The sequence below is a fragment of the Lissotriton vulgaris genome, chromosome 1_1, assembly GCF_964263255.1.
Source record: "Lissotriton vulgaris chromosome 1_1, aLisVul1.2, whole genome shotgun sequence".
NCBI lineage: Eukaryota > Metazoa > Chordata > Amphibia > Caudata > Salamandridae > Lissotriton > Lissotriton vulgaris.
This window is the reverse complement of record NC_141685.1, coordinates 1026563582-1026579397: the sequence shown is the minus strand read 5'-3', so window position 1 is coordinate 1026579397 and position 15816 is coordinate 1026563582. Positions and strand designations below refer to the sequence as shown.

Here is a 15816-nt window from a genome sequence, read left to right as displayed (position 1 = left end):
GGTATAACAGGCAATGCCCTCTGAACCGCAGCTCGGAGGCAGACTAATTAGAAGTGATTGCACTCCCCTAAAGCATGGGGACAGGAGGGTGGTGTACATCTAGGAGCCCTTTGGTCTGCAATGAGTGGTGGGTATATCCTCATCAATTTGTACCAGAGCCTGGCCAATAGAGGCATCTGCCATTTATTGAAGGCCTCTTTGGGTTGATCTCTCAAGAGAACTGGATTTTGGAACACTCAAATGGTTAATGCCCACAGGAACAGGTAATGGATTTACTTATGGGTGTTAAAAGCAGTAGAGAGGCAGACAGCCTTGGGAATCCCAGTGTGGTTCAATGAAAAACAAAAGCAAAACACAAACAGATGAATTATTTACCCCTTCTAAAGTAGGTATACCACACGGTGGAACAAAACATGGTAACACATACCTCTACTCAATTTACATCTCACCTAATGCAATTCAGGAAAGATTTCTAAACCCACATGTGAAAAGAAATCTTCCCATCATATTTGCCTGTATCCCTTCCCTCACTTGCCTTACCCCTCTAGGATGCTCCATTTCTTGTTGCTTGTTGCCATTCCATCACATTATCTCTGCGCCTGCATGTCTCTATCCTGGCAACCGGTTATATTCAATAATATATTTACTTTTTATTAAAACCTAAGCAATAGGCATTAAGAGGAACAAAATGTAAAAACGTAATCTACAGGTACCAATTCCCCACCTTGTATGTTGAGGAAGGAAGCAAAATGTGAACAACAGGACAAAAAAACAAAAAAATAATAATAAAGGGCTGACCGAAACACTATGGGGCCCATTACGATGTCGGGCGGATTGCCCCCGCCATTCTGGCGGTAGCCACCGCCAGCCTGGCGGGGGCAATCCGCCCGACATCGTTGCACTAAAGACCCCCCGCCATATTAGGATGGCGGGGGGACCTCAGTGGACGGAGAGACCGTCCGCCGCTTTTCCGCCCCTTTCGCCTTGCAGCCGGGGTGGAAAAGGAATAATATGGTGGCGGTGTCTATCAGACACCGCCAGCCATATTAGGATGGGCTTCTATGAATGCCTTTGAAAGGCAATGCGGAGAATCCCTGCGGGGGCCCGTTGCGGCCCCCCAGGGACTCCGGGGGCGGGGGGGGGGGGTACCTATAGTACCCCCATGTGGAGCCCACCCAGAAGCAGTGATCTGTAAGTAGGAGTATCATACAGCCAGCTATTTTGTATGCATGAGGAGCCCATCAAGAAGTGGTAGAAGAACAACCAAACTTTTAATTGTGTCGGACATCCGGGGGCCTTCCAACGTCACGGTGGGATTGTGCGGAGGACGGCCAGGGGTCATCCGATCTTCACACGCGTCAGATTTGGCCACACCCCGGCGGAATGTCCGCCACGGGGAAGCGGATTATAGCCACTAAGAGCGTATACCGCAGGACTCCACCTAGAAGCAATAAATGAGAAGCCAGCAATGGGCATCATACAACCTGCATGTTGTACTACCTGAAGTGTACACCTAGGTGCTTGAGAGAAGCAACCCACAGCTATTATAACCTGTATGTTGGCTGCATTTAGAGTCCACCCAGGAGCTTATCAGAGTAACCCCTCAGAATAGGCATTACACAACCCACCATGGTATGTGCTCTACGGAGACAGATCGAAACCAGACAACCAACCAGACCAGTCTTTCCAAAAGTGGTACAGGAGCAACACATTGGAAAGAGCACTATACAAATGATAGCGGTGTGTGTGTATGTATGATAATTCTACCAAGGGGCAGGCTGGTGGCACCTGTAGAATCAGATAATGCCAGGGCAGCAGTGAAGGAGACATCAAACTGTGAAATGAAGTTAGATTAATGGGAGTAACAGTAGGGTATTGTTGGATAGGATATGGGGGTAGAGGACAGATTCAGATCCCAACAAGCGCTAATAGAGAAGCCTCCACAGGAAAATCTCCTTAACCTCAACCATAAACTGGACACCATAGGGGAATTGATAGGAGCCACTGGCTTTAGAAATGGAGCATCTACCAGGATGGGCTGAAATGAACAGTGTAGAGTTGACCTAGTCATGTGATGCTTCTTGTCTTCACTAGGAGAGAGTTTCAAAGTTTAGCTGTTCGCACTAGGAAGGTGGTTCCACAATAAAGATGGGTGAATAGAGGTTGTCGCATTGCTGAGTTTTTGATTCTTAGTATTTTTACTTGAGTAGGACACCCATGTATGTAGAAGTCATTTGCCTAGTCAGGACTTGATAGGAAGAGAAGGTTGAAGTTTGGAGACTCTGTAGGAATACAAAATTCAGGAACATTGTACTGTATGCATGATGTAGAAGGTGCTTTTTGATAGATGGTGAACTGGAGGGAAAGAGGATAGGCTAGAGTCAATTGTCCTTTTAAGGCGTCTATTTCTGTGGCCAGGTGTTTATAAATAGGTAGTTTTTCCAATGACTGCATGCCCGTACATTTGTTTTGGACGAGTTAGGCTGAAGGCAATTCTCTAATATCCAGTAGTCACCAACCAAGGCAATGGTCTAGTCCAGAGTGGTCATGCTCCCTAGATTTCCCAGTCAGAGGATGCTCTGGGTGTTGGTATAATCATAGAATATCCAATTGATGAGACACCGGACTGGGCTGAGCTAGGCATTGAAGAGGAGTAAAGCTATGGCTCTGCTTAGAGGCATGCCTGTCTCAATTCTGTAAGATGGCACAGTGAATGATGCAGTGAGATAATGCTAGATCGGTCAGAGAAGAAGGACAAGATAAAGTCAAGGAGGCATCCATTGATGCTAGGTTACAGTAGTCTCTAGGAGGGAGTAGTGGTGGACTGTGTCAAATGCTGTAGACCGTAGCAGTGTAGCACTTCCATCCTTTCCAGGGTGGTGTACAGATTATTGCCGATTGAGAACAGATACGTTTTGGTTCCACTCACAGGTCAAAACCTGGTTTGTTGATAGTGGTTTTATTCAGAAGTTATACATCCTAATAAAAGAGTCTATATTGTTCTGCCTGAAGAGAGGTCATATTTACTGGATATCTTTAGGACAATGAGATTGGAAATTGTTGACCATGGCCATAGTTGGGATTATGGCCTTCGAAGAAAGTTTGTGGTGGGCTTGGGACCAGATGGTGACATTGCGTTTCCAATTAGACAAGATTAATGATTGCGGAGGCACAAAGTTGCTTGAAAGAAGCATTGAATGTTTGTTAGCTGGTGCAGACCTTAGATTTGTCACAGAGATCTTGAGGGAGAAGAGCAGTTGTAGTATCTTTGTATTGGCCACAAATTCAGTACAGTGACTGAAGAGTTATTGTAGGCAGACCCACATGAAGAATTGTCAGGATCCTATAATCTTCCTTAGGTAGGTCATTTGTCACTGAAGATCCAGGCAAAGTAAGTTAGAGTGGAGGATTGGCAAATCTCGTTAAGTCACTGGAGACAATAGTTTGTTGCTCACATTCTGGATTTCTTTGGTTGGATAGCAGCAATTTCTGATTTCATATTTTGTATCCCTTCTTTGATTCAAGTGTCTTGTGCTGGCGTATAAGGTGCAATTAACAATTTGAGATGGACGAGGTTATTCAAGACTGGACAGCCAATTGTAAAACTGGTTAACTTCTGTCATTTGTTCAGGTGGTGAGATCGCAGAGACCTGGGCTCTGAGAGATCATGTTGGTTCCATTGTCTGTAGGTGGCTGAAGTTACTACTGTAGTTGGGTTTGCTCTTTTAGGAAGGGAGACAAAATGGTAATCTCTCCAGAAGGAGGTGGGCTAAAAAGCCCAGGTAGGTTGAAGATAGTGTCCAGGTTATGGATGGCTGTTTGTGTAGGCCCAATGATGAGCTGAAAAAAGGTCAGTTGTAATAGCGCCTGGAGGAAGCAGAAACTGTGGTTTTAAAAAAAATAAATAAAATAAAAAAAAGAGGTTTAGGGTACAGAGGATGCAGAGGTTTGGACAGTTTAAGGAGATGTAGGAGAAGGCATAAAAAAAGGCTCATGTGAAAGTTCTGCTGATCAGTGGTGGCCTGTAGAGGAGGGAAATGGACGGGAGAAGGCTGGTGTAGGTAAGCAGAGGATTAGTAAAAAATCCCAGTCCGTCAAGATTACCTCCTTAATTGGTAGAGATTTGGGATGAATCTTTGAAAATGAAAGCTAATTCTCCTCCTGACATTCTTTGGTGCTTTCCTGTAACCATTTGAGAAAAATGGTTTCAGAAAAGTGATGGTGAAGCATCCTATCCAAGCCACGTTTCAGTAACGAAGGCTCGGTTTGAATTAGATTCCAGAATCAGATTGAAGATGTTCATTGTATCCTGCTCATTAATTAAGGGTTAACGCCCAGGCACTTGAAGACAGGGGAGTATTAGAGGAAGAGGAAGAAGAAGAAGGGTTAGTTTTGGGAGTGGGTGGTAGGGACAAGGAATGAGGAGTAGGCTCTTCTTGATTGAACAGACCAAATAAGGATTTAACAGGGTTTAAGGTGCAGATGAAGCTCCGCTGTGCAAGTAGAAAGGAGAGGGATTCGCTGTTGTAGAAGACATGAGGTGTCAGGGCTAGGAAGCTGGAAGAATGGATTCAGGAGGCATGATTTGAGGAGGAGCGGGGTACAACAAGAGGAGAGGAGGCACAACTATCTCTGCTTTCTATAATTGGTGACCAGGAAAAGTGACGAGTGGGTGGCAAAAGAGCCCAAAAGGAGGCATTAGATATTAGGCGAGGGCGGTGTATTATGAGGTTAGTGGGAGGCGGAGCATAGGTGGATAAAGTGAATAGGCGGGGAAGCAGAGGTAGCTTAGGTAAGGATGTTGGTATACTGGGGCTGGTGAGATTTAGAGTTTAAGTGACAGTATTGCCTGTTTAAAGGTTTGTATTTGGTTGATCTGCAAATAGATCCTTGAAATGAGTACTCATAAAAAAATGAAAGTGAAAAAAAAACTAAAACTTTAGCTTAATGGTGGACCCATGTCGCTCACCCAGTTTGCTAGTAGCACACAACCAAACCAGGTGCTCTAGCTGGAGGGGAGTCTAAACTGCATAGCATCATCGAGGAGTGTAGTGACTTTTAGGACATTAGGAGAGAACAGAAGAGGTACCTTGCAGAAGTCTCGTCCCAGTGCGAGGCGCTTGGCATAGTCATCCGTGACATGCTGCTGTGCAGTCCCCGAAACTGCATCATGGTGCTGTGCCACACCCATTGCCCTTCCTACAAAGAAAGATATACACTTTAATTAAATAAGACAGGCGCACACATATGTCAGAATAAGAAATAAAAATTAGAGCAAGTGAGGATCAAGCCCACATTGTATGATTTTTCTGTTTTCATGCTGCCAAAGGGGATAGAGAAGAGGGGAAACTGAACGCCCCCTGCGAGACCCCCGCTACATGCATCGGATGTAAAATATCGCTATATACACTGTGGGATGAACCAATTCGGGTAAATTGGTACTCTGGATTTAGAGAAAGGTACTCCAAGGTCCTGGAAATTAGGAAGGATATGACATTGGTCGATCACTTCCATTTTCCAAAAATCAATATTGTTACGTCTATATACAAAACAAAAAAAAAAACTACTGATAAATGTACATTCTAAAAAGAATATTTTCACATAGGACTTTAACTAATTAGTAACATGGAAAATACAAAAGGACTTTCCATTTTGGGTTGAGCACATTTGATTAAATGACCCTTGAAGCAAATCAGCATAGATACTATGTCCATGAATGACAATGGAAATGGAGGGTAAAAAGGAACTTGGAGAAAGGTTTTTGCCTAATTCTTCCATTGGCCAAAACAGTGACAAGTCACAGGTACTGCAGGATTTACAGAAATAGAAAACAGAACAAGTCAATATAAAGCAAGCATACTCAGGACGGAACTGTCTCCCCATCCGTATGGTCCATCTCTTGCCTGTGCTCCTGCCAGGACCTCTAGCTGGTTACACACCTGTGGAAAGGAATAAAAAGGTATGAAGGCAATACCCCATTTTTCAAACTCAAATACGGCATAGCCATACACTATCTGTCCAAAGTCATGCAGAAATCACTGGCCTAGGCAGATTTTAACATGTTTTACTCAAAAGAAAAGTAATTTGTATAGAATTATAAACCAAGAGCAGACATTTACCCCAGGGAATATCAATATATCTATATATCATATGAACAAAGAAAAGAAGAACAACCACGAATGATTGCAACTTACACAAAAGAAAGTTACAAAGGTCAGAAAATACTATCAAAATATTGGCATGTGCTAATGAAAGACCAGGATATAGGAACTAAAATTGGAACAGGTCCACTAATCTCATATCGAAGAGCGCCAAATCTTTCGGACCATTTGGTGCAGAGCCATTTCTCCTCAAAAAAAATCTGCTGACTGGCTTCAAAAAAGAAGCAATGGGTTCACAAAATGCATGACATACAAAGCATGTAAAATTGGACAGAACACCACAACTTTAAAAGATCCTTCAGGTAAAGACTTTGTTATCAAGACCAAAATAACTTGTGAAACAGCATTCGTAGTCTATATGTTGAGATGTTACTGTGGAAAAGAGTATATAGGCAGTACAAAGTGTCCACTAAAAAAGAGGATATTAGAACATACCCAAGCCATTCAGAACATTGACAACACTTATGCCATGGCGAAGCATATTAGAACTCATGCTGGGAAAACGTGGCAAGACATAAGGTATTTAGGCCTGGCAACTATCCCGAAACAAGAACGAGGGGGTGATAGACTACTCAAATTGAGAAGACTGGAGTCTAAATTGATAATTAAGTTTAATACAAAGCATCCTTTGGGACTGAATGCAGATGAAGAGATGCATGTCCATCTGTAAAAATGGCAATTTGAAATTTTGAGAAGAACATGTACTGTTTGGGCTGGGCAGAAACTCTGGCATAGCTTGTAGCAAAAATGTATAAAATGACAAAAAGGTCAAGAATAATGAATAGCATAAGGGCAATAAGTGGGGTAAAGGGCACTCAGCCTGAGGAACAAATGCAATATCATTCAGTGAAAGGCACTTGGATTTCAAAGTATCATTCACGGAATCTCTTTAAGTCCTTCCGTGAAACACGTAATTAAGATCCTACTAAAGGACAATACGTGCAAAAGTGCATCACTTCATGATAAGCTTCCCCACTGCAACCCTTTGAAAACGAAATAAACAAAAAGACATCGAATTGTAAATATAATGTTGACACAACTACATGGCCCAGAATGCATTGCTCTGTAAACGGAAAGAGTAAGAGTATAAAATGTGGAAATTGAAAATGGACTAATGAGAACACTGCCGTGATCAAGAACGTTTGTTCGAAACGCGTAGGAGTTTTGCGCTAGACCTGAAATAAAAGAAAATAACTACTGCCAAGAAGTGTGCCGCGTTGTTTCTTGTTTCCGAATTCACAGGAGACGCGCTCCCGGTCTCAAACGCGGGCACCAACAGGAAGTGTTCCCTCTGTGACGGGAACAGTTGTGAGGAATATATATATATATATAAACAAAAGTATGTCTGTTTGTCCTTTATGCATTACTACACCATTCATCCGATCGCCATGAAACTTTGGGAAGTAGTTGAGTACACTCCCGCGAAGGTTTATGGCATAATATATATTTTTTTAATTTAAAAATTAAAAGAAAATTGTTAAAAAAGTTGCTGAGTACACTCCCCCGATTATTTCTGGTAAAATAAGACAAAAAAAAAAAATGACAATTGTTAAATATCGGCCCCCCGCCCGGCAGGGCCCTCAATCTTTCCAATACTGAACGTTTACAGTTTACGATGCGACTCGCTTTTGCAATCACCATCAACAAAGCACAAGGGCAATCGCTGCAAGTGTGTGGACTAGATTTGGAGAATCTGTGCTTCTCACATGGACAACTGTATGTGGCCAGCTCACGCGTCGGAAAATCTTCTGATTTATTCGTGTACGCACCAGATGGAAAAACAAAAAATACAGTGTATCCACAAGCACTCTAATAAATAAACAGAATTAAAACACTTTAAAATGTTTTCCATATTAAAATGAATATGTTTCAATAAAAATGACAATGTAAATTGAATGTTATCATAACAAGTTTTCTTACATTTCCTTTCTTCTGAGATCGCAGCAACGAGCGACGGGTAAGCTAGTATATATATTTTTTTGCGCTTCACACCACAATTCTGGCAATGCAGGTGTTACCAGGATTACTGAACATTCGGTCCACAAGATTCCCTGAAATACACTTTCACCATCTGCTACCTCACCTGCAGGAAGTTATTGGTCAGTCGTTCATAGCGCTTGAAGGCTGGCCGGCTTGTGAAGTAGCCAGTCCAGAACTGGTGTGGTCCATCAGCATAGGGAAAAAAGTCATCTGTTTTCACAGACCTGCATGGAGAAAAGATTGGGATGAAAGATACAGGCGTTCCATGTGAGCAAAAAAATAAATAAATAGATGTGTTCTGGTATGGGGGAGTAAGCAGGAGAATATTAAGCCAGGTGTGCAACAAGGTTTATTTGTAGATTCTCCCTCCAGCATGGACTCCTCGGGAAGGCCTAGGGATACTGACAAATGACAAGTTCAGTTTCATAATGACAAGTCAAGGTGGGCGAACCAACAAATTAACAAGGAGAGCAGAGCCGAGCCAATGGTCCGGCTTGAATCTTAGAGCCCATGCATGAGCCGAGCACTAAAATTTCCATAGTAAATCATACAAAAAGCATCACGTAAAATATGGCAAATGCTTGCATTTAACATGTGGAAGGTTTAACTTTAATAGGGTACATTATAGCACTGCACTCGGAAATACCTATTAAAAGTGATAGTCTAGTACAACTGGCAGTCAGAACTCCCATATTGGAATGTGTTTTATACACGACAATTAAGAAAAGATAGTTTTGGTGAAAGGGGTTTTAAAACCACACCATTTACATGGGGAAGCCAGAATTTATATAGGTTTTTTGGCTTTAGTTTGTACAAATCAGCCAGTAAAGGAGGTACCCATTTGTCTTTCCTTAAGGTTTTGCTTTTACCTTTTAGTGCATTTTTCTGTCGTTTTTAAATATTGTGAAGTCGACCCGAAGGCTTAACGCTCTACATGAGCGCTAGTTACATTACCAAAGGTCACACACATTGTTAACAGGCAAAGGGAGATTAAGTGATTTGCACAGAATCACATGATGCTGAGCGGACGCAGAGACTCAAACCTAGTTTCCCACTTTCAGTCTGCAGCTCTTACCGAATCTCACGTCCTGTATGGGGTGGGTCAGGCAGAAGCCACACGAAAGCTCGACTCTTTATGGGCTCGATGTTCTAACAGGACCTTGAGCGGAGCCAGAGCCAGGCTTCAGGCTCGAGCTTTCAGTGGCTCGCCCAACGATAATGACAAATGTATGTGCCTGAAATTTACATGGATCTCTGTTGCCGGAACTGATAGCTTATAAAAAAAAAAAAACAGTGACGTGCATGCTGATGAGAGAAAAAGAAAAAGCGAGAGAGAAAAAGAAAGAGCGAGAGAAAAAGAAAGGAGCGAACGCGAGAGAAAGACAAAAACCAAAATAAGCCGACATAGGCGTTCACCATTGACTATGGTATAGTGGGATCTGGGTATAGAAGGTGTTACATCCAACTAAACAACAAAACACCACAGGGAAAGGAAACGTGTGGATTTCAAAAGAGGTGGTTGGTCTAGCCAGCAGATACCGCTCCAAGAGCAGTACGTCATTTTTATTAACTTGTACTGCCACATGAAAAGTGCTAAATATTTAGAGTGGGCTTGGAACCTGCTCAACAACCAGGCTGTTGATTTACAAAACATATGACCTGGTGCAGGCCTCTGGATCCAGGGCAAACACTTGGATCTTTCCACGCATTAGAACACTGTTTGGAATATAAGAATACATTTCAATTTATTTATTTCTGGGTTTGTATAGCGCCTGAATCACCCCCAGAGAGGTATCTCTGCGCTGCGAAGCTGTGACATGAACTGACAATGTGACTCAGAAAGAGTAGTTTTAAGGAGTTTTCTAAACTGACGGTGGTCTGAGCACTGCCTTAATGGTAGAGGGAGCGGATTCCAGTAGTGAGGGGGTGAGATGGGAAAAGGCCTTTCCGCCCATCCTGGCTTGAGATGGGAAAAGGCCTTTCCGCCCATCCTGGCTTTCCTGACCCGAGGGACCGTAAGCAAGGAATGGGTCCCTGAGCGCATCACTCTGGTTGGAGTATACAAGGTACATTTTTTAGCAAGGTAAGCGGGACCGTTCCCAAAGACAGCCTTATGAATGGTGCAGAAGATTTTAAACCTAATGCGCTTGCGCACCCAAAGCCAATTTAAAAGCGGAAGAGACGCCGTTCTGCAAGAGACATTTAACATCAGCCGGGCTGCAGTGTTTTGAACAACCTGCAAGTGATTCATTTGCAGAGAGCAGCAGAGCGCTGCAGTAATCCAGTCTGCTTAGAACCAGAGCCTGGATTAAAGGTTTCCATGTAAAAACCGAAAGGAAAAACACGTAGATTGAGCATGTAAAAACAGGAGCTAGCGGTGTAGGTCACATGTTCCTTCATAGTTAATGTCTGATTAAAGGCAGACGCCTAGATTCTTGACTACAATCTTAAGTGCTAGGGGGGACCCAAAATCCTCAGGCCACCATTGACAGCCTAAGCAGAGAGCCACAATAAACAGGTGCCTCAATGAAGAGGAAATACATGAGCCACAGTGGGGCAGATGCAGAGGACGGTGACAAGAGCACCAGCACCAAAGCAGATGTCACGACATTGGAGAGACCTTATAGGATGCAGAGTTTTTCTTGCAGATCTTCAGAAAATCAAGAGGACAAGGAGAGCGAAGCACCAGAGCAAAGGGGAGATCTAAGTAGAGAGGCTATGTAATCCAGGAGTGTTGGGCTCGTACAGAGAACCTCAATTACCATGGCAACTACCAGACTGGGATATTGTGTTAGGCAAAAGGCAGCCGGGTTTGTACCCATAGGGGCACCAAGAAGCTGCTGCATCAGTGTATTCTGTCTCCATCCCCCTGAATTGGCAATTTCCCAGTTTCTAAAACCATGAAGGAAAACATTTAGCTACAGTGCATGGCTCTTCTTGAGAAACTAGTAACTCCACAGTTTTCAGTTCCATGATAAGGGAATATGGGTTTACTCAATCCCAAAAAGCTGTCAGTCATGTTAACTAGGGAGCTGCTCTTTGAAAACTGAAAAAAGATCCATCTTTTCTGAGCTGGTCAATCTAGTCTCATTGCTTTCTACCAATTCTTTCAAGATCTCCTTACAGAAAATGAGAAAGGGGTGGAGAAAAGAGTGAAGAAAGATGTGAAGCAGCTTTCCCATATATCTCTGTCTATCACCACCCCCTTTTCTGAATCGTTTTGTCCACCACAAGCGTGGAAGGGTATGCTCAGATGTGAGTCCCTTGCTCACTGCACCATCAGGATTCAAGCAAGCCGGGCCGAAGACGGCTGTAATGCCAGAAACCGGTCCCCGGAAGCTGGTTTCCTTTCCAGTAAAAGAATTGGCTTGGTAGTTTGGTCTGCCCTGTCCCTGTGATGCACTGGGCCAGGGACAGACTAATTTGCATATAGCCAGGTTCTGAGCTGGGATGGTGCAGTGAGCTAAAAAACGGTGATGGATTAAGCCCTGATCTGCTGACTGGGTAGTAGTATTCTGCTTAATTCAGATACTCTGTCCATCACCACCCCCTTTTCTGAAATAATTCCCATATATTTAGCACTGAAGAAGGGTTGGAATTTAACTCCTGTAACGTAAAGTATTACGTGTACTTTGGCATTGAACTTACATGATGCAACAGTCAAAAAACACAACCTTAGGTCTTAGGTGAGTTAAGGGTCTGAAGATGTGCTTTGATTTCAGGACATTATTTTCGACACAAGCCCAGCACACACAAGAACATTAGCAGTCCCTTCGTAGCAGAAGAGAATGGGAAGGGCATGGAGTGTGCACCCAACACTTTCAAGTGCAGTCATAACTCATCCCTTACACTCTGCTCAGACTCTTCTTTCCTTACCATGTGAGGTTGGCCTTGTATAGCTCCCAGAGATAGCAGCTGGGAGTAGAGTACAACACGTTGACTTTACTTCCATTGTTTTGCTGGAAAATATAAAATAATATTGCACTCAGAAGTAAGCTCTGTCAGTCTGCGAATGGGACAAAAACATTCTGGGTCCAAAACAAGAAGAAAGGGCAATGCAATAGAAAGCTGTAAAAAAAAAAAATAATAGGTAAATAGGAGATAGAAAATGTAGCGGTTATTCACCAATGGATCAATGTCTGTTATGTATAAAGAGAAAACACCCATTGCAGACAGAAGTAAACAAATGTAGGATGGTGTTAGACATTAAGAACCACAAACATAGCCCTCTTTTTGACATTTAGCACCCATCACAGCACAGGGCAGCGCAACAATGCACACCGCTCTTTACCTCGGCATTGACATATTTGATGAGCCGGTCGAGGTTGCTGTACCACAGGTTGGCGTTTTCGTACTGGAAGTCTGAGCCCATGGTCATGACTATGTGATTTGTGCGATAGTGCTGTGCCTATTAAGAGTAAGGAAAAACAGAGATCATAAACCAAACCCCCCACTTTCCTAAGATGAGACTCAGGTTTTTTTTGGGGGGGGTGTGGGAGGGGAGAAGAGTCACAAAAAAAAAAAAACCACACACAAAGATGAGATATGCAAACGCATCAGCAACAACTCACAAATCAGCACAGACCACTAACAAAAACAGTTTTTGCTTTTAACCATCAATTGGAGCAGTGATTTATAATTGAGGACATATGTTAATTACTCAAAATGAATTTTAGCAGTGAAAGGTCTTTTTAGGGGGGGGGGGGGGGTAAACTCCACCAACTGCATATTTTCAAAATAAAAGCTCTTTATCTTGAAGCCAAAAGTTATTCATTCAAACATTGATCTTAAATTGCATGGAAGGCAGTTAGTTGCTGGACCTTTGTTTTATTGCATCTTTTCACAATGCGGACTTTATTCCTCGTATACACTTAAACTGCTTAACAAGTTAGCCTTTCCTTTACCATCCACTAAAGCAATATTTTTTTTTTTTTAGTTTTTATTAATTAAGCACAATTACTTAAAACCATTGCTATACAGAATCTGCTTTAGCACAGTTATAAAACTTAGCTTTTAGCACATTTATCATATAAAAAAGTGGCTGAAAAACAATTTTCCAGGCTTAGAGACCGGTATGCTTATTGAAGAACAGCGTTATAGTTGCCTGTGTGAACATTTTGCTGTGATTGGCCAGATAAAATGAATTAAGACAAAGGGTACTGGGCCAAAGGACGGAAAAAGTCTGTAATGAGACTTTGAGGGGGAGGGGGAGGGGGAGGAAGCGTGGCGGCCAAGGGAGGTAATAGAAGATTGTCCAAAAGTCTCACAAATTTACCAAACCTTGCGAGCACTTGGATGTCAGTAGATGTAAAGCACAAGGCCGATGCTTCCCAGCACGTCCTAGCACCCCATTTTAAGAACAAGGGTTTCAAGAGGGACCTTCTGGGGGCTGCTAGTGCCGGGCAGGAGATGCAGCCATGATTCAGAGTGGTATTTGCACAGCCTACAAGCCCCATCCTCGCTTGTTGGGGCCCATTTGTTGAAGGCCCTCGAGCGCAGGCCTAGAAGTCGCATAAACATTATATTCTTCCGAGCCACTGTGCTTAAATTTTCCTGGCAATATGCTTGTGGGATCCCAGGAAGATACGAAGAGTTCAAGGGGAGCAGAATGGTTGATGACTTTACAGCCTGCAGATCCATAGACTGAGAGATAAGTTTGACCTGCTTGTTGATGGCGCTTTTCCAGGCCGAGTATGGAATAGTGATTGAGAGGAGAGATGACTTGTCAATCTCTAACACTCTTATGGCCTTTACAATCTGGGTGTTCCAGGGATTGCCAGGACTGGACAGAATTCCTTTTAGCAGGGATTTAAGAGTGTTATCACCTGCTTTTAGGGTCCTTATAAAATATTTCAGGATGTCGGTCTCGCAGTAAAGAGATTGTCTTTGTAGACCCAGCTCCAATCGTAGTCTTGCCCGCTGAATGAAACTTGGCAGATGGAGAAAAAAAACTGTAGGAGATTTGGGCGAGCTCAAGACTGGGGGAGCATGCGCCAGGAAAGGCCTGGTGTCCGTAGGTTAACGCAGGAAGTAGAATAGCTTTGGTCACCTTCAGGATGGCTTCTGCAGAGGGGCTGCTCAGGGTTTGGTTCAGCCGGGTCAGGGAGTATGTAATTGCACCTGCTCTCTTTTGCAAGGCAGCCAGGCGAGCTGTAGGCCTGGACGTCTCATTGAACCAGACTCTCAAGTAATTATATTTTACTATTGTGTTAATCCTGGCGGGCCCGATGTTCCATACCATCTTTTCTTATTCTTGCAACTGCCAAATACAAGTACCTTCGTCTTTGCCTGGTTGATTTTCAGAGCATTGGCGGTGTTATATATATGGAGCTTACTTAATGCCCGTTGGAGACCAGATTTTGATTGGTCCATTATTACGATGTCATCTGCGTATTGTAATATGTGAAGAGGCTTTTTGGCAGGTCCTAGTTTTGGCGGGAGAAGATTACTATTCTCCAGGAATGTACCGAGATCAGCTGTGTAGAGATTGAACAACAGCGGGGCAAGAACACAGCCTTGCTTTAGCCCATCTTCGACGCCAATTCTTGAAGAAAGTGTCTTTGGGCCGGTTTTAATTCGCAGCCACGTGTTCTTATGCAGGGAAATTAGTGCTCCTAGTAGGTCGTGCGGGATCCCCCATTTGTTCAGCTTCCTCCACAAGATGTTCCGAGACACTTTGTCAAAAGCAGCGCTGTAGTCTATGAAGCAGCAATAGAGTGGAAGATGTTTTTTTTGTACTGCTTTTTGACTCAGAGTGGCTAGAGTAATAATGTTGTCTATTGTGGAGGCCGATGCCCGGAACCCAGTTTGGTAGTATGGCATTATGTTATTTTCTACGATTTTTGAAGCAACCGAAGAAGACACCGGGCATATGCCTTTGCCTCCAGATCTAATAGGGCAATGAGGCGGTAGTTAGCCGGTGACGCAGGGGTCTCCTTTCTTGAATATGGGGCATAGAGTCAAACCTAACCAAGAGACTGGTAGCTGGCCTGTCGCGAACACGTTGTTAAATAGGGGAGTCAGAAGGTCCGCCCACTCTTCCGGGGCACTTTTAAATATCCCGGCAGGGAGTCCGTTGGGCCCTGGAGCTCCGTCTTTTTTCATGGCTCGCAGATACTTGGCGACCTCGACTGCAGTGGTCAGTTCGAGAGTTTCTATTTGAATGGAAACAGCGCGATCACTTAATTCAATCACCGAGGGGTCCCCAAAGTCACTGCGATAAAGATTGGTCACGTGCAGGGCTCAGGCTTCTTCACAGACTGAGTTTCCTCTCGTCTTGTTGGTGGAGCGGAGTCTGTTCATATGATTCCAGAACTGGGACTGACTTTTGCCCTGGAGTACTGCTTAACAAGTTAGCCTTTCCTTTACCATCCACTAAAGCAATAGTTAATAATCCTTTATTCTACCTTTACCAGCAGCTATACCTTAAATTGGGACACGATCAGTATATGTTGCATAAATATAAACTGGTAATGTTTCATTACGTGGTTCCAAGAGAAGATAGCTGGTAACATCACATACCCTTAAACATAGGAATACTGTTCAAAATCACTACTTTTGAAATGTATCCCATTTAAATCACCTTTTCGACTTTAGAAATTTAAACACCACCAACCTCTGGACTGGCCCACTGGTCCAGGAACCAGCTTTTACAACGCTGTCATTACATCACAGT

The 15816-nt window shown here is 43.3% G+C and overlaps 1 protein-coding gene across 1 annotated transcript in view; it reads right to left on the bottom strand.

The window, feature by feature from the left end:
• MAN2B1 (mannosidase alpha class 2B member 1) overlaps positions 1 to 15816 on the bottom strand; it is a 278792-nt gene that overhangs the window by 236227 nt on the left and 26749 nt on the right. Inside the window, exons 7-11 of the mRNA XM_086961819.1 lie at positions 12433 to 12549; positions 12018 to 12100; positions 8245 to 8365; positions 5861 to 5939; positions 5090 to 5199 (exon numbers count right to left, since the gene is read on the bottom strand). Of these exons, the coding sequence (XP_086817945.1) occupies positions 5090 to 5199; positions 5861 to 5939; positions 8245 to 8365; positions 12018 to 12100; positions 12433 to 12549 (510 nt within the window). The remainder of the gene's footprint in view (positions 1 to 5089; positions 5200 to 5860; positions 5940 to 8244; positions 8366 to 12017; positions 12101 to 12432; positions 12550 to 15816) is intronic.